This window comes from Lissotriton helveticus, chromosome 1_1 (assembly GCF_964261635.1).
Source record: "Lissotriton helveticus chromosome 1_1, aLisHel1.1, whole genome shotgun sequence".
Classification (NCBI taxonomy): Eukaryota; Metazoa; Chordata; class Amphibia; order Caudata; family Salamandridae; genus Lissotriton; species Lissotriton helveticus.
Genome location: NC_136057.1, coordinates 93,032,523 through 93,051,076, shown reverse-complemented (window position 1 = coordinate 93,051,076; position 18,554 = coordinate 93,032,523). Strand labels below are relative to the sequence as shown.

The window sequence follows — 18,554 nt, the reverse complement described above, 5'->3', positions numbered from 1 at the left end:
CTAGCAGTCGCTGTGGACGTCCCGAGAGTAAATAATTTTAATATACCTGTACTACTCTATGCGGGTGACGCAGTGCTACTGTCAAGGACCCCCCTGGGTCTTCAACGTTTGATGGACTGTTTTGTAACTTTAATCAAAAATAGGAAAATGGTGATTAATAAGTCTAAAACATATGTAATGGAGTGCGGGCCGGGAAAAGCAAAAACTAAAGGTAAAACTCACTATCTGATTGAGGGTGAACGGGTTAAAAAAGTTGAACATTTTTGTTACCTAGGTATTACCTTTTCTAATAATGGGAGCTGGGCCACTGAACACAAAGTCGTCAGAACAAAGATGATTAGGAGTGCCAATGGGGTCTTCTTGTTTGCTAAGAAGTTGGGGAATAGACGTATTAAAGACATGTTAAAAATCTATCAAGTTAAATGTCTTTCTGCGGCCCTATATGGGGCAGGCATCTGGGGTGTGTCATCTGCAAAGAGCCTTCAAGTAGAGGAGAATATCTTCCTGAAAAGGCTCTTGTGCTTGCCCAAGTCTACCTCCAACTCATTGGTTCACAAGGAAACAGGGACCCAAGCCCTGAGTGATTTGATTATGATAAGGCCCTTACTATTGTGGCGCTCTATTTGGCTTAGCGACGGTACCTCATTGAATAGAGCAATTATCAAAGACTGTCTTTCATTGGACCAGCATCTAAAGATCCCTTGGATCAAATATATTATTGAATGCTCTCAAAAGATCCTTGGGGCCAATGTGCTTGATGACCCTTATAGTGTCTCGGATATATCCAAATCTAACGTGAAAACAATCTTTCTGAATTACTGTAATGAGAGGAATCATCTGGAGGACTCTAAGTTAACTACATGTGCACTGTACAATAGCATGAATGAATTTACTGGTTTTAGTCAATATTTGTCACAAGTAACAAGAGTTTCGCACCAGTTTGTACTAACCAGAATGAGGATGGGAGTAGTACATTATCTGGTCGCGTGCCCCAACATTAAAATGCGCCCTATTGGCCCATGTGAATGTGATAATAAAACAGAACAAAGCACTAAGCACTTTTTATTAACATGCGATTTGTATAGGGAATTACGGAAATTCTATCTGAAGCCTATGTTAAACAGATTTGGAGTGAGAAATACTACGGATGCTATGAAGCTGCTTTTTAATCTGAATCACCCGGACATTTGTTTTTTTACTGCTACTTTTCTGCTCAAAGCTATAAGCGTTAGGAAAAGTATGTGTTTTTGAAAATAACGGACTATTTTAAATATTTATTCCATCCCCCTCTGGATATCTTGTATCATATGTTTTTCAAATGATATATGTATTGTGTAATGTACTCTTTGTAATTAATAGTTGTTATTCTATATTGTTTTTATTGTGTGCTTTCTTTACTGAAATTTTGTAAGTATTGCTAGTATCTGTAACCATGTTGTGCTTTTATGGACATGTTTTTAAATGCTCCGAATAAAGCTTTATGAAATGAATGCAATCATCTCTAAGCAGAACACCTTATCCCTCCGCTCTATCCTACCCACTGACTGGACTCACCACCACCTAATTCTTTTCAATCTCAATGCCATCCAACCAAAGGCCCACCCCCAAAATACCCGGCACAAGCACTGACCGAGGAACATACACTGAATCTCCCAGGCAGAGTTAGAAGCGTTAGTCAGTTCCCAAATTCCGATGTGATGATCTCACTGCCCACTACAACAGAAACATGGGAGAACTACTTGACATAGACGCCCCTTTGAAACTCAAGAAATCAAGAAGTATCCCTTCCAGATCTTGGTTTAACAAAGACCTTAACCTCATTGGCGGTGCGGCGATTTTCGCGCTACGCGGCTTTTTTCAAAAAGCCGCGTTAGATGACGAGCTCAGCTCGTCATCAGCGTGCGAGCGGCGCAACTGATGACGAGCTGATCTCGTCATCAGCGCCGAAGGGGTTAACAAAGAGGCAACAACTCCGGTTGGCTGAAAGAAACTGGAGACAACATCACTTGTTAACACATCTTGCGATATCGGGAGCTAAACGCATAAAATACAAAACACACATCTTCAGAGAAAAATCCCCCTTCTTCCGAGCCCAACTTGACCCTTCTAGGAACAGACCTAAAGACCTTCTCAACATCATCAAACAGCAAACCTCCTCTTTCCCTCAACGCTCAATAAATGACTCTACCATGCGCTGCAAAGAGTTTGCAACATTCTTCTCTGAAAAAGTATCTAACATCGAAATTTCTCTTGACCCACCCATCTCTCCGTCCTACACCAAAGATGCCCCCGCTAACAAAGAGGGTCTACCCAAGGCCCTACCTCCAACTAATGGTCGTCTCGCCAAACATACCGTATGCCAGTTGGAATGAATTCAACGATGTCCTTTAAGAAGAAGTGCTCAAATTACTCGCTTGCATGAAACCAACATCGCACATTTCCAATCCCCTCCATCCTGAGCGTGTCAATAATCACAGTCACATCATATCTCGCCTGCATGGACCAAAATCATCAACTCCTCCTTTTCAAGAAGCTCCATGCCAACCTCCCTCAAACTCGGCCAAGTCGCGCCCCTCATCAAACAATGCAGACGCCGACTAGAACAACCATAACAATTACAGACCTATATTTATTCACATTTACCTTCAGAAGCATGTCTCATCAAAGCACAAGAGGGCCTGACGATTTTAGAAGTCCATACGCTGGTACTTTTTAGACTGGATTATTGGACCTCTTTCCTGTCTGGCCTTCCCAGAGAAAATTAGCATCACTGAGAGAAATGCTTCATACAGTTATCCACTTTGTGACAGGTCACAAAGTTTTTAAATCACATTTCTTCTATACTTCGCATTCTACAAAGGCTTCCAATTGAAGCAACAGACCAATGTAACACTAAATGCATCACCCACAAAGCCCTCCACAACTCCACACCCTCCTACCTGGTAGAAAAACTCAAAATCTCTGGATCTGAACAAGGATCGAGAATTCGTAAAGTCCTCCTGCTGGAACAAACGACATTCAGGCAAGAACGCTTTATAAAGCTCGCCTTCTCTGCCAGCGCTACAAGGATCTGGAGCTCCCTCCCACAACCACCTTGAACAACCACAAGTATTGCCACAATTATAAACTCAAAATCCTCCTACTTGAGAGATGCTCTGAATAATAAATCTGTGGTCACTTTTCTGCATCCACTTTTCCAATGTATCCAGATATTAACAGTTTGAACGTTCTCCCCTGACGTGATCTGTGGGATTAGTCTATTGCTTATCTGTTATTTTATGGCACATCTAATCTGCATTTTGGTCTTTCTTCTTTAGAAAAGTGCTTCAATGCCCTTCAGCCAAGATTGTACTGTATAAAACCACAAAAATAAACACATTTGGTGTAATAAAGAGAAACCAGAAAAAAACTCTTTTTGAAAAGTTTGTGCACATTTGTCAAAAGATTCCAAAATTATAAGCAAAGAAATAATTGCTTTTCAAAAGAAACTCTTATAACCACAAACGACGTGGGAGGGAAAGAAAAAAGAGAGTGAGAGAGAAAGAAAGCAAGATAGAAAGAAAGAGAAACAGAGAAAGAGTGACAGAGAGAGAGAAGGAGAGAGAGAGAGACGAAGATAGAGAGAAAGAGAGAAGGATAGAAAGAAAGAGAAACCGAGAAAGAGAGAGAGAGAGAGAGAGAGAGAGAGAGAGAGACACCATGGTTTAAGTGTTATTTATATAATATTATATATATATATAAGGTTACAGAATATGTAAGTATTATCCTATACTGCTTTCGGCCCAGACACGTTGTACAGATGGGGCAGGGTCGCGTCATGATGCAGCTGGTGATGGAGAGTTATTACTGTGCCATCAATTAGCTCCTTAGGTGCTGCACCTAAAAATGCTGATATTACATTTTTTTCTGAATGCTGGGAAAGGGGACTATTAGTCTGATAAGAAGCTACAAATGGTTGCTCTCTGTTGTAGGGAATCCCAGCCCACAATCAGAGCCTGAGAAGTCTCTCCCCAGTGTGAGTATGTTATTTTTGAAAAGTAGTTTGGCCTCGCCGCTGGTATTGGATTATTTTCCTCAAGATACCACTAGCAAAGTGCCCAATGATTTCCAAATCAGCCTACGGGCCTGCCGTCTATCACAGTATTGGGTGTAAATGCCTGAGATGTCCTGATGATTTTCTGCTTCAATATGGCCACCACGCAGGCAGCATCGAGGGCGCTGGCATTGCAGGGCATGAAGGTAATTTTTCAGCCCTCACACACCTTCTTCACAGAAGACACCAGGTGTGGGGGTGTCCCTGCACTCAGGTGTGTGTGTGTGGGGGGGGGTCTCCCCGCACTCAGGTGTGTTATTCATTTATTATTGCAGTGTTTTATATAGTGCCAACATGACCCAACTGGGTATCAGAGTGCTTCACAATTCTATAGCATTGTACTTCTGACATTTGGTTTGATTAGTCCTTTAAACAAACTACCAAGTATATATATTCAATTTTAAGTGGAAAGCATTTCTACTTTACAAATAATACATGTCCTAAACATTACTAGAGATCAACTTGCATTACAATAGTATGTGTCATAAATATTACAACATGTGACATTTTAGAAATATATGTACCAAGAATACCTCATATCATTTAGTACAGTGGATTGTACGTAGCAAACAGACTGGTTACAGAATATATAGCTATTATCCAATACTGCTTTCGGCCTCGGAAACGTTGTACAGATGTGGCAGGGTCGCGTCATCATGCTGCTGGTGAGAGCTGCCAGAAGATGCTTCAATGGCACTGCCCCCTGTACATGCCAATGTCCCCTCCATCCCAAGCCGTCCTTCCATTACCTTAGCTGCCAACTTTACAGTCGACAGTGAAGTTTCTGTTCGGCAACAGTAGACACTTTAGTTGAAACGGCTGCTACCATTATGCGAAGGGGAGGTGGTGAAGGCAAGAAAATGAAGTAATTTGCTTTTATAAATAACAAGCAAGTTGAGGCAAGCAGCGATGAGTGTGACGGTGAGGAACTGGCTCAGTTACCTTGAAGTCAGAGAAAGAACAGGCTGTTTAGGGGAAACATCATCTGACATTTGATCTCGGTCTGTTAATGAACAGCCAATGTGACGAGATAAGAACAAGAATTACAGCCATTTACAAAAAAGCTTGGAGCGAGTGAAAAAAGTGTTCATATGAAGTGCTCTTAGACAAAGAAAAAAGAAAAAGTGCCTAAAGCAGTTGATAATATGGGACCATTGCAAGGATACAAGTAACGGGACGGTGCTCCGTGGGAGGGAACAGTCTACGAAAAGGAGGGACAAGTAGGAAAGATTAGCCATTTGGAAGCATGGCTGTTTAAAGGAGATTCAAAGAAACAAATAAAAAGCAATGGGTGGGCAGTAAGCCCACAAAGTTAAGCACTGTTGCGGCAAGACCTAAAAAAAAAGAACTGTGCTGATGTTTCAGAATATATCAGAATTAGTACAAATAAAGCACATTTGTTTTGTATTACTGAAGTGTGGAGAAAAATATTTGAATAAGATTGAAACACATTAATACACTAGGGGATGACATTTGCAAACATTATCATTTATGTGCAGTAAAACCATATTTCGGTGTAAATGTAATGATCATTTCAATTGAAAATGTGTTGTCTGTAATGGCAGTACGCTACCACACCAAGTATACTCCACACTACGCCACTCAACTCCACTCCACTCCAATCTATGCCACTCACTCACTTCACGAAACAACACTTCACTCCACTCTCCTCTACTCCACACCACTTACCCCACTCCAATCTATCCCACTCCACTCCAAATTACCCCAATCCATCCCACTCCAATCCACCCCATTCCAATCTATCCATTCCCAATTTACCCACCACAATCTACCCCACTCTAACTCAATCTACCCCATTCCAATCCAATCTACCCTAATACACTCAATCTAACCCAATCTACCCGACTCCACCCCAATCTACCACACTCCACTCAGATTTACCCCACTCTGCTCCAACCTACCCCGTCTCTAATCTACTCCAATCTAACTGACTTCACCCCAATCTACCTATCTCTACTTCAGTCCAATTTACCCAACTCCATTTCAATGGACCCCACTGCAATCTATCCAACTCATCTACACTCCTACCACAATCTACCCACTCCAAACTACCACAATCTACCCAACTCCAATGTACCATAATCTACTGCACTCCACTGTAATCTACCCCACTCCATCCAATCTACCCCACTCCATCCAATCTACCCCACTCCATCCAAACCACCCCACTACAATCCACCCAATCTATCCAATTCCACTCCACCCCGCGAAGCATAATTGAAGCAGCTGTTTAAAGCAACAAACAGAACTTTGCTTTTATTACTTCTGCTGTAGGTTACTAGCCTACTATGAGAAGCAGAGGGAATATGTTTATTAGTTTCCTTAGATAATGGAAGGGTGGAATATTTCTGCATGTTTCTACACGTTTCGAGCTACTGCAGCTTTTTGTTTAATGGGCTTTTATTGAACAGTTTCTAAAATCTTTTTGCAACAAATATCTAACAGTTTTTATGTTTATTTTTGCACAAGAGGTTTTAAGTTCATTCTTCATGTTTGCAAACAGGTTAGCTGCTGCATATGTTGGAGCTACGCACCAAGGTTTGTGGGAAAGGTGATGGTGTGACCATGTATTATATGATAGGGGGGCGAGGGGGTGAGAGGGGGGCGAGGGGCAGAGAGGGGGGCGAGGGGCAGAGAGGGGGGCGGGGGTGAGAGGGGGGCGAGGGGCAGAGAGGGGGGCGAGGGGCAGAGAGGGGGGCGAGGGGCAGAGGAGGGGGCAAGGGGCAGAGGAGGGGGCAAGGGGCAGAGGAGGAGGGGGCAAGGGGCAGAGGAGGGGGGTGAGAGGCAGAGAGGGGGACAATGGGGCAGAGAGGGGGGGCGAGGAGGGTGAGGGGCAGAGAGGGGGGCGAGGGGCAGAGAGGGGGTTGAGGGGCAGAGAGGGGGTTGAGGGGGTGAGAGGGGGTTGAGGGGGTGAGAGGGGGCGAAGGGCAGAGAGGGTGTTGAGGGGGTGAGAGGGGGCGAGGGGCAGAGAGGGGGGCGAGGGGGTGAGAGGGGGCGAGAGGCAGGAGGGGGGCTAGGGGCAGATATTGGGTCGAGGGGCAGAGAGGGGGGCGAGGGGGTGTGAGGGGGCGAGGGTGTGAGAGGGGGTCGAGGGGAAGAGATGGGGGCGAGGGGGTGAGATGGGGAGAGGGGAAGAGAGGGGGCGAGGGACAGAGAGGGGGCGAGGGACAGAGAGGGTGTTGAGGAGGTGAGAGGGGGGCGAGGAGCAGAGAGGGGGGCAAGGGGCAGAGAGGGGGGCGAGGGTCAGAGAGGGGGGTGTGGGGGTGAGAGGGGGGCGAGGGGCAGAGAGGGGGGTGAGGGGGTGAGAGGGGGCGACGGGGTGAGAGGGGGGTGAGAGGCAGAGGGGCGTCGAGGGGCAGAGATGGGGTCGAGGGGCAGAGAGGGGGCGAGGGGGTGAGAGGGGGTTGAGGGGCAGAAATGGGGTTGAGGGGCAGAGAGGGGGCGAGGGGCAGCGAGGAGGGAGCAGGGGTGAGAGGGGGTTGAGGGGCAGAGATGGGGGCGAGGGGGTAAGATGGGGAGAGGGGAAGAGAGGGGGCAAGGGGCAGAGAGGGGGCGGGGGGCAGAGAGGGTGTTGAGGGGGTGAGAGGGGGGCGAGGAGCAGAGAGGGGGGCAAGGGGCAGAGAGGGGGGCGAGGGGCAGAGAGGGGGGCGAGGGGCAGAGAGGGGGGTGAGGGGGTGAGAGAGGGGAAGAGAGGGGGATGAGGGGGTGAGAGGGGGCGAGGGGGTGAGAGGGGGGCGAGGGACAGAGGGGCGTCGAGGGGCAGAGATGGGGTCGAGGGGCAGAGAGGGGGGCGAGGGGGGGTTGAGGGGCAGAAATGGGGTCGAGGGGCAGAGAGGGGGGCGAGGGGCAGCGAGGAGGGAGCAGGGGTGAGAGGGGGCAAGGGGCAGAGAGGGGACACGAGGGGCAGAGAGGGAGTCGAGGGGCAGCGAGGGGCAGAGGAGGTTTTATGTTCATTCTTCATGTTTGCAAACATGTTAGCTGTTGCATATGGAGGAGCTACGCAATCAAGGTTTATGGGAAAGGTGATGGTGTGCCCATGTATTATACGAGATAAAGTACCACCTGGTGCATATAATAAGATTATTGCAAGTCACCTCAGAGTTCCAAAACCTTTGTCTATCATGAGGTGGTGTGCACTCCAGGAGAACCCTGCAGTGACAACAACATCCCTGGTCAGCCCTGCTGTTGAGGCCGAATACAGCCTAGGATTTTTATATCAGGAACTGGAGACGACTGCGTCTTACCCAATGTAACTGTGCAACTGGAAACACAGTTCCCTCTCCAGACTGCGCATGTCGGCTATTCTCAATGAACACCACATCACTTGCATCCGACTATTACGTGTGATTCTGGCCAGTAAATCCTCACAAGACTGGCGCTTTTTCCAGTTCCTCAGCCTGGAATTGGGACGAACGACAAGAGCTACTGGCCTATTTGTCTAATGCAGAGTCCCATTACCAGGCCTGTTTCTGCAGAGGAAGGATACAGTCCTGTATGGAACCAGAGGAGGAGAATGCAGGGAAACATCTGCACCCTGTGTACTCATACTCTGGGGGTCAGTATTGCTCAGGGGGTTCCACTCAATCCCAAATGATCCCCTTGGAGACTTTCTAAAATCTGCCCATATGCATTTTGCAGAGGTTACATGTGTTAGTATGCACTCCGAGAGTCCATTTATAGTAAAACACATACCTGGGGTAGCTTCGAACAGCAATAAATGTGATTTTGTATTTCCTCTCTCCATTGAGTCTTCATCTGCAGTATTTGTATCCAGTCCTCGGAATGATGGAGGCACACACTGACCCCGCTCATCAGGACAGAGCAGTTCTGCCTTGCAGTTCTGATGTTGATGCTGTGATTCAGGGTGCAGTGATTCGAGTATGTAGTTCTGATCTGAACCCTCTGCATCTGCACAGGTCTGTTTTAGCTCGTCGTCCTGATCTGGTTTCTGTGCTTCAGGAAGCACTGACTCTAGCTCTCGGTCCTGTGCCACAGTGTGCAGTGGTTCCTGCTTGTAATTCTCATCTGAACCATGTGCATCAGTATAGGCCGGGTCTAGATTGTCATTTTGATCTGGTTCCTGTGCTTCAGGGCGCATAGATTCTAGCTCATAGTTCACATTTGGATCCTGCGCATAAGGAAGTTCCTGCTTCAAGCATAGGTGTTGCTGTAGACGCTGGGTTTGTTGTGACCCCAACTCATCAAAGGACAACAGCCCAGACTCGAAGTGTTCGTCTGATGACATCCCATCAGGTGACACGGGTTGTAGGCACTGGTTCTCCTGGGGATCTTGGAAATCAGAACATATCAATGCTTCCTCCAAGGGATAATCAGGTCTGTTCCCATCTGGTAGAGCGGGTTGTATACCGTGGTTTTGCTGTGGTTCGTGTCCTTCAGGAAATAGTGGGTGTGGGCAGAGGTTCTGTTGCTGGTACCAGCTATTAGTAGACAATGGGGGTGGTTCTTGCTTCAGGGGCTCATCTGGCTCCCACTCTTCTGGGAACGCTGATTGTATGCTGTGGTCTTGCTGTGGTGTCTGCCCATCAACAAATTCCGAGTGAAGACACAGCTTTTTTTTTTTGGGTTTAAATTTTTTATTGTTGCAGTAGAAGGATTGCAAGGCAAAGAATCTGCATACGGTAGAGCGTCAACATTCCGCTCTGGCCGCCAAATACGCAACATTTTTGGTGTCATGAGACAGAGTGCCCCTCAATAGAACTCTTGCATTCAAACCAGCAACATGGAAAAAGGAAAACATTGAAAAGCCCCCTCCCCCCCATAGGTCCATTAAGCAGCAGGCCTCCACCCCTTCCCCTCCAACACCCACCTCCTGGTCTCCCCCACCCCCTCCCCAGTGGCCCCACCGTCCCCTGAGTGGGAACCGGGCAGTAGAGTACACCTTTACAATATTTACAATCAGGGCATCTCCACATTCAGACTATCTCACATCAGGTCCCACGGGCCCCGAGGCATGACTTCTCACTCTAGGCCGTGGTAGTGCCTCCATTTAGCCCACACCCTCCAAAATTTTTTGGGACAGCCCCGGGCTTTGTAGGTCACCCTCTCCGCCGCCATGTACAAGTCCAGCCCTCTTCTCCACTCCTCCAAGTCTGGTTTTTCAGGTGCCCCCCAGCGCTGCGTGATGTCTCGCTTTGCCACCACCAGTGCTAACACCAAAAAGATACATAGGGGACGGGGTAGGTCTATTTCTGTGGTCATACCCAGTAGCGTCAATCTAAGGTCTCGTGGTAAGTGCACCCCCAGTACCTCCCCCAGTTCCAGGAGCACATCCCCCCAGTATTCCTGAATGACTGCACAGCCCCAAATTATATGGAAAAAATCAGCAGTCTGGTGGCTGCATCTAAGGCAAGTGGTATCTGGTATTCTGCCCATCCTAAACAGTCTCACCCTGTCGAAATATGACCTGTGTAACACTTTAAATTGAATAAGACGTAGCCTCGACTTGATGGCCACCTCCCGTGGGTGCATGAGGGCCAGCTCCCAGTCTAGATCCTCCATGGAACCCACATCCGCCTCCCATTTAACGCGCAAGCACTGTAAATCCCCCAGCATATTGTTGGTCAGGGTTTTGTACGTGAGGGACACTGCTCCCCTCCCTATCTGTTCCTGCAACAGTCTACCCTCAAGCGGAGCATATTCTGGGATATCTGAGAGCGAAATGTGTTGTGCCCTCCATGCGTGTTGCAGTTGGATGTATTTGAAGTGCTGGGTGTTGAGGAGGCCAAAATCGTCTTGGAGAGCCTGGAAAGTCTTTAGTTCCCCTCTCGCAATCACGTCTCCCACTGTGGAGATTCCTATGTCGTCCCATCTCCTGAAGCCTTTCAGCTTATGGAGCTCCCCCAGCCACCTACAGCACCACAGTGGCGTCTGTTTAGTAGGCCGTTTGTCCCACCCCGTCCTCCTGGATGCTCTATTCCAAGCTGTGATCGTAATCCTGGTGGCCGGGAGGAAGTGTCGTCCCACCTTCTCCCCGTAGAGATAGTGCAAGATGGTTTTGCCTGACCATTGAGACCTTTCCAAGGCGTACGTGGGGTGATCAGCTGCAGCGTGCAACCATTCATTGATCGGGGCGAGGTGTTCCGCCCAGTAGTACGCCTCGAGGTTGGGGAGCGATATCCCCCCACTATACTGATGGCGTTGCAGGGTGTCAAGCGCCCCTCTAGGCTGCTTCCCCAGCCACAAGAAGGCTCGCAGGTCGGCGTGGATTCTATTCAGGGTGTTATTTGGTAAAGGATAGTATTCATTCTGAAGCGCATAAAGAAACTTAGGGAGGATGACCATTTTATAGAGCGCCGCACGACCCAGCATTGTGAGCGGGAGCTGTCTCCAGCCATCCATCTCCGCTGTTGCTTCCAGCATTAAGCGGGTTAAGTTAGTAGTGAAGGAACGCGTCCGGTCTAACGTTATAAAGATTCCTAGATATTTGAAACCTTCCGTGGTGTGTATCAATAGCTCTGGTAGGCAGTCTCCCCGTTCCTTACCCTGCGGATCATATAGGATCGACTTGTGCCAATTTATCGTGTGTCCTGCTCGCGCCCCAAAGTCGCCGAGTTCCCCAAACAGCGCTGGGATGGTCGTGTCTGGGTCAGTCACGAACAGCAGCACGTCCTCACCATAGAGTGATATTTTTTCCTGCGTGTCCGCCGAGTCACCCCAGGTAAAGCCTCGGATTGCCTGATTTCGTCTAATCCTGATCGCCAGTATCTCGATGGTGAGGGTGAATAGGAGGGGGGACAGCGGGCAGCCCTGTCGCGTGCCACGTCCAATGTGGAATTCGCGGGACAGCCTCCCATTAACCCGCACCCTCGCTCTCGGGCCCGAGTAGAGTAATTGTACCCACTGTAGGTATTTGGGTCCAAATCCAAAACGTTTGAGGGTCTCCATCAGGAAGGGCCAGTGCACAGCGTCGAACGCCTTCTCCGCGTCCAGGGAGAGGAACCAATGGGGTTCAGCCCTCTCAGAGACCTCTTGCAGCCAGTTGTGGGTGCGACGGAGATTGAGCTTGGTCGCCCTATCAGGGAGGAAGCCGGACTGGTCCAAGTGGACCAACTCAGTGATGACCTGTCTCAGGCGCCAAGCCAGAACTGTGGCCAGGATTTTCGTCTCTACATTCAACAGGGAAATTGGGCGGTAGGAGGCGCAGTCATCTCTAGGCTTCCCCTCCTTGTAGATAGGCACAATAACGGCCAGTGTCAGGTCGGGAGGGAGGCTCCCCGCCTGGAGGGATCCTGTAAAAAGGTCTCTCATGCGACGTCGCAATAAATCGGCCGTTCGTTTAAAAAACTCAGCCCGACGTTTTCCCAGGTTTCAGGGCCGCTATGGCTTCCGAGAGCTCCTCCATCGTTAAGTCCGCCTCTAGGGCTGCCTTAGCTTCGGTGGACAGGTTAGGAACCTCCATGTCCCCCAAATAGTGTTGGGCATCCTCACTGTCGCCCAGGTCCCTGGCCCTATAGAAGTCCTCATAGTATGTCGCGAAAGCCTCCGCTATGTCATCCTCCGTGGTCGCCCTCCCGACCCCCACACATGTGATCTGTTCTACCCATCTCGAGGCGCGCTCCTTCCTGCTCAGCCAAGCTAAAAGTTTACCGGACTTGTCGCCCACATCATACAGCCTATGCAGTGTCGCCAATGCCTGAGTGCGTGCCTCGTCTGTGGCCAGTTCCCGATACAGTCTCTGTGCGTCAAGCCGTCGTCGAAGGCTCGCCTCCTCCTTCTGTTGGAGGTGCTTCGCTTCTAAGGTGAGGACATTCGCCTCAGTGTTCGCTATCGCGCCCTGCAGCGCCTGCCTGGCCTCTCCTAGCCTACTCTGGATGCGGTCCCGGAGGACCGGTTTCATCGCCTCCCACAGAGTGACTCCGGAATCCACTGATCCTTCATTTTCGGCCAGGTACACCCGTATGTCTGCCCGTATGCCCCCAAGTATTTCTGGCTTTTGGATGTCCCATGCCGATAGTCTCCACTGCGCCCGTTTCCCTACCTTCCCCCGCCCCAGGTGTACATATAGTGGGGAGTGATCTGAAATCCCTCTCGCCTTGTATTCCGCTAGGTCACCCACCGTTATCTCTTGCCGGGCCACAAAAACATAGTCGAGCCTAGAGAAGACCTTATGGGCCCCTGAGTAGAATGAATACATCTCCTGTGTAGGATGAAGCCATCTCCAGACGTCAGTGAGGCCCATGGTCTTCATGAGCCGAGCCAGCGCTGTTGTGTGGTCCCCCATGTGTGACGACCCAGATCTATCGTGGTCGATGGACATCACAGCGTTGAAATCCCCACCCACCACTTGTGTTGTGTCCGCCGTGTCTAGCAGGATGGCGGTGATCGCCTTAAGTGTGCGTGTTTGTAGCTTGGGGGGGGCGTATACAGACAGAATTGTGTAGCTGCGTCTTTTCCACATCCCCTGAACACCCACATATGTGCCCTGTGTATCCAACCAGGTGCGAGTAACCGTGAACGGCAGCGCCTTTTTTATAAGGATCGCGACCCCCCTAGAGTCCGAGGTGTATCCTGCAAGTGCCAGCACAGTGTACCTCCCCCTCGCTATGAAGGCTCAGTTATTACCTCTTAGGTGAGTTTCCTGTAAGAGGATAATGTCGGGTGACAGTCTCTTGAGGTAGGCGCTGACCAGACCCCTCTTAACTTTGGACCCCAGGCCATTAACATTCCAAGTGAGCACGGTGATCCCTGTATCATGTCTGTGCGGAGTATCTAGTGTACTTGCCATGTTTCAAGACAACGTCTTTCCCGAGCAGGAGCTCGGCATGGGAAAGACCCCCGGTGTGGGTTGGTAGAGCTCTGCTGCTGTGTGACGGACTTCCCCCCCTCTCCCCAACTCTCTCAACAACCCCAACGTGGGGTAACACTGTAACCAAACCCCATCCCACACCCCCCTCCCCACCTCCCTCCCCTTCCAGTTGCATCCCAAACCGGGCCTCAACTATCCGCGGGAGAAGGCCTGTCGCCCTCCCACACATCCCACCCTCAATAAACAGTAACCAGTGTTAAAAGCGCAAAAAACAGTGGTGGGGACGTGCCGACTTGCTTGCTCCGCATCGCAGAGCCGCTATCTTTTCCCTGCTCCCAGTGTACCTTAGTTCACGAGTGTGAGTCTTGTGTGTCCACAAGCCCCTCATGGCCTGTAGAGTCTTGTTCCAGTTGCCGGATTTCCTTTGCCAGAGGGTGCAACGAATCACTCCTTGAATCTTCCTCCTCCCCTCCGGATGCGCGGCCTTCCGATTCCTCCACCTCTTCTTCCTCAGAGCGGATTCCATTCCTCAGGTTACCAACTCTCGAGCCCGCCACTGAGTCGGTACCCGGTGACAGCGATCTGCCCCGTCTCCTGTCCTGCAAGTTCCTTGTCCTGTATGGAGTCACCGGCGTCTTGTTCTGTGTCCTCCTCATTCTTCGACGCTGCGGCTTCGGTCTCTCCCATGCCGGCTGGTCTCGCAGTGACCGGTCGAGCGCTGCCCGACCCGCCACCTCCCTACTATTCAGGATAGGGCGCTCCTCGAGCCACTGCCAAGCGTCGTCTGGGTGTGAAAAGAAGATGGTTTTGCCCTGATAGATGACCTTGAGCTTGGCCGGGAAGAGGAGCATATACTGGATATTGAGGGATCTCAGTTTCGCTTTGACAGCGTCGAAGGAGCGGCGTTGTTTGGAGACCTCCTGACTGTAGTCCGGGAAAATCATTATGGTGGTATTTTCAAAGCGGATCTCGCCCATGCCCCTGGCTTCCCGTAGGATCAGATCTCGATCTGCAAAGTTCAGAAATCGCGCTATGACCGGTCGTGGTCTCGCACCCTCCGGTGGCTTGGCCAGAAGCGCCCTGTGCGCCCTCTCTATGATAAAGCACGAGGAGAATCGCGCCGTCGGGAAGGTCCTTTTGAGCCAGTCGAGGAGGAAGGCGGTCATGCTTCTTTCTTCAATCCCTTCTCGAAAGCCCACAAAGCGTAGGTTGTTCCGCCTTGACCTATTTTCAGCGTCGTCCACCTTCCACAGGAGTTGGCGGTGGGAGGCCTGGAGTTCTGCCATGTCCTTCTTAAGTTCAGAAACCGATTTCTCAGTGTCTGTCAACCTTGACTCGGCTACCGTGACTCTGTCGGTCAAGTTTCGGAAGTCCTGGCGTAACAGCGTCACTTCGGACCCCACCTCCCCAATTTTGGTTTCCAGGGCCGCTCGTGAAGCTTGGATGTCCGTCCTAGACGCCTGTATGGCCTCCAGTAACATATCCGTATCCTTGCGTGTGCCAGAGTGTACGGGTTGTGTGTCCACCATAGGTCGCGGAGCAGCGAAATTGTCCATTGGGCCCTTGCTCCGCGTCTTAGGTATCGTGTCCCCCTTGCCCATGCCTGGGTCGTTCAGATGCCAGGAGCCCCTACGTCGGAACCCCGCTCCTCCGTGCTACCGCTTCACTTGTCCGTGTATCAGGCTTCGCCCTCGCGATGTGGGGCCCACCGTCTCTCCACCTCTGGGGCCGGGCTCTGGTCGCAGATTCACCCCGGCGGCAATACAGGAGGGGGCCCCGTCGTCGCCCCTCTCCGCGCCGCGGGGGCCAGGGGGTGCTCCTCAGCCTGCGCCTCGTGCGCGTCCCCCCCGAGATTCTCACCGTCTCAGTGCCGGATCACCAGGCGTAGGCACAGGCGGTGTGGTGCCGGCGGCGGGGGGCTCGCGGTGACATCCAGCCGCTCCCGAACCGGAGCGGGCCACAGGGGTTCCAGGGCAGTAGGAGCAAGCCCTCCCCCTCTAGGCAGGCCTCCGTGGTCTTTCGCGGCTCGAGGGCCGTCTCTCCGTGGGTCTTCAGTGCGCGGCCGCCATATTGGTAAAGGCGGGCGCCGCCACCGAGATCAACCCCAGTTCCAGGCACTGGACAGGTGCGGCCCTCCTCACCTCGGTGGAAGGCTCACCGACACTCCGTCTCTGCTCCCGGGCACAGAATCTGCACAGCGTCGGGATCAATGCGGGGATCTCGCCGTCGCTATCTCCCCATCACCACGACGGTCGCCATCTTGAGTAGGTGGTCGTCGGTCACCTCTGTCCCGCTCCCGTTGTCCGGCGGAGGTGGTGTGTGATCGTCCGCCCGGTGGCCGAGCACCCGATCAAGCCTCTATCAGCCCGCAACAGCTATTTGCGGGAATGCCGGCTCTTGGCGCGCGCCTCTTTCTCCTGTCTCCCAGGCCGTCAGGACGATCTCCGGGGCATAGAGGAGACACCGTCACATACAATGGCCAGGCGGGGTCGGCTCCGTTTCGGGACTGCAGCAGCCCTTGGCAGGTGTCCGGGCGTCAGTTCCTCACTTTTGGTGGCGGTTCTGGGTCTTGGGGGATAGTGAATGCCGGATAATTAGCGGGCTCGGCCGGAGCTCTGTTCAGGCACGTCTAGTCGGCCATGTTGCTGGCCACGCCCCCCGAGTGAAGACACAGCTTTGCCCCCAGTGATATGCCTGGAGGATCTGTCTGAGGGCACCTGGATACAGTACAATCCTGCTGTACTCCATTTCTACCTGGAAACCCAGGTTGCACCCACTGGTCCTGCTGTGGGTGATGTCGATCAGGAAACATTGGCTGTAGACAAAGGTTTGGCTCCTCTGGACGCACTTGAACATCAGTTGGCGAGGAGAGCGTACAGTCCTGCTTTGGTGCATGCCCATCAGAGAACACTGGCTGAAGACACAAGCTCGGTTCCTCTGACCTGTCCAGTTGAGGTGTCGCAGGAGACCGGCTAATAGCACAATCTCTAATGCTCGCCGGACAGATCATCTCCAAAGACACTCCAGCATTATCTAGGTAACCTTGATCCTTTTCTATCCAGATTTTCTTAATCAGCCCCGCGACTCTAGAAGGTACGTCTTCCACAGTATTCAGCAAGTTATCCAGTTTGGCTTCCAACTCCTCCAGCATGGATAGAAGGATAATGTGCGGCAGGTTCTCCGAAAGCGGTTCCAGCTCATTGTCCCTCTGAGTATCTTTTCGAGATCTTGAAGCTGAGACGTCATGAAGAGGATAAGATGGGACTGTGGCTCTTACGGATTCACGTGAACACTGCGCTGTCACTTTCTTTCCTGGAGCCCGTCTTCTCCCCATTCCGGTAAATTGATGTTCAAGTCTAAATGTCTGCAGAGGAGAGGAAAAGAGAAAAGACAACACGTTATCACAGGACAGTTAGGTCAAAATACTCCTTCCTGTCTCCCCAACCCCAGTGTGATGAGAACATCGCTCATTTCTAAAACCAGAAAAAAATGAATCATTAAAATGTCACAATACCAACAACATAGTTCATATATTATGAAAGGCACGGATTTGAAATGTTTCCAACACTATGTCTGTTCCTCGGTCTGCTCAAATTGTACACTGTGCTACCACAAAAACTGAATACTGTAACAGCCTTACAGCAATCGAAGGTTTATAATATCCTGGCAGACAAGACTGCGCTATCATCCTCACTTGCACTGTACACCTCTCTTTTGCAATATTCAGTTCAGTGACTGAAGCACGTTCCAACACACCAAACCTCTACAGGATCTATAAAACGTGCGTTATGTCATTGCATATACAGAGAGCATGTTCAACCTAGGGTTTCTTGGAACTGGATCAGAAATACATAAAAGTGGAGACAACCAATCAGACCAGGGAAGAATCGAGCATGAATAGGCTTGTGGGCTGTCAGATATCTGGGAAAACACTTGAAGTTAGATTCAAATGGATTTAGCTGGGAGAGAGATCCGAATGGAAGGAGCTTGTACCAAAGCTGCGTCCACCTGATCTGAGCCTCTGTAATTTCGGAATAGAAAGTAAATTCAAGTGAGGCGATCTCTGGTTTTGTACGGGTGTATGCATTTCTGCCTGGTTTGCAATGAAGTGAGGGGCTAGACCTCTCGACCATTTAGGGCTGAGGCAGAGGGTCTTAGAGTGGATTTGTTATTTCAATATAGGTGTGGCGTGTGCCCACCTCTGAAGATGATGTAGTAAACAAGCTGCGTCGCTGTGAATTACTTGTAGTCTATGAATGGTGATACTGGGCATTCTTACATATACTCGGTTGGCATGATGCCATCTAGATAGGACTGCGGCCACCGCTATTGCTTTTCTTGCCTTAAGTGGGAGGAGTGGGGTTATTCTCTTAAGTAGTTTCAGTATAAATCTGTATTTAGATCCTACTGCTCCAGCCTGCTGGTTCTTGCTAAGATTACTATTGATTATCACTCAGAGGCTTTTAGCTGTGGGTTAAGGCTCCGGTAACAATTTCATTTTTGTTGGAGAGTAAAGTTGGTTCCAAAGATTGGTCTTATTCTTTAGAATTACAATCTCAGTTTTATCAATATTGAGTTTTAGCTGATTCAACCTCATGAAGTAATCATCAAATTGCATCATATTTTGAATCTGGAATGGTGAGGCGGACATTCCATTGATAAGAATTATCTGAG

General features: G+C 50.3%; 1 protein-coding gene across 1 annotated transcript in view; it reads right to left on the bottom strand.

Annotated features, from left to right (window-relative positions):
• LOC144767840 (uncharacterized) overlaps nt 1-17,248 on the bottom strand; it is a 105,355-nt gene extending 88,107 nt beyond the window's left edge. Inside the window, exons 1-2 of the mRNA XM_078651208.1 lie at nt 16,553-17,248; nt 8,807-9,683 (exon numbers count right to left, since the gene is read on the bottom strand). Of these exons, the coding sequence (XP_078507334.1) occupies nt 8,807-9,359 (553 nt within the window). The 5' untranslated portion in view covers nt 9,360-9,683; nt 16,553-17,248. The remainder of the gene's footprint in view (nt 1-8,806; nt 9,684-16,552) is intronic.
• Nucleotides 17,249-18,554: the final 1,306 nt, after the last annotated feature.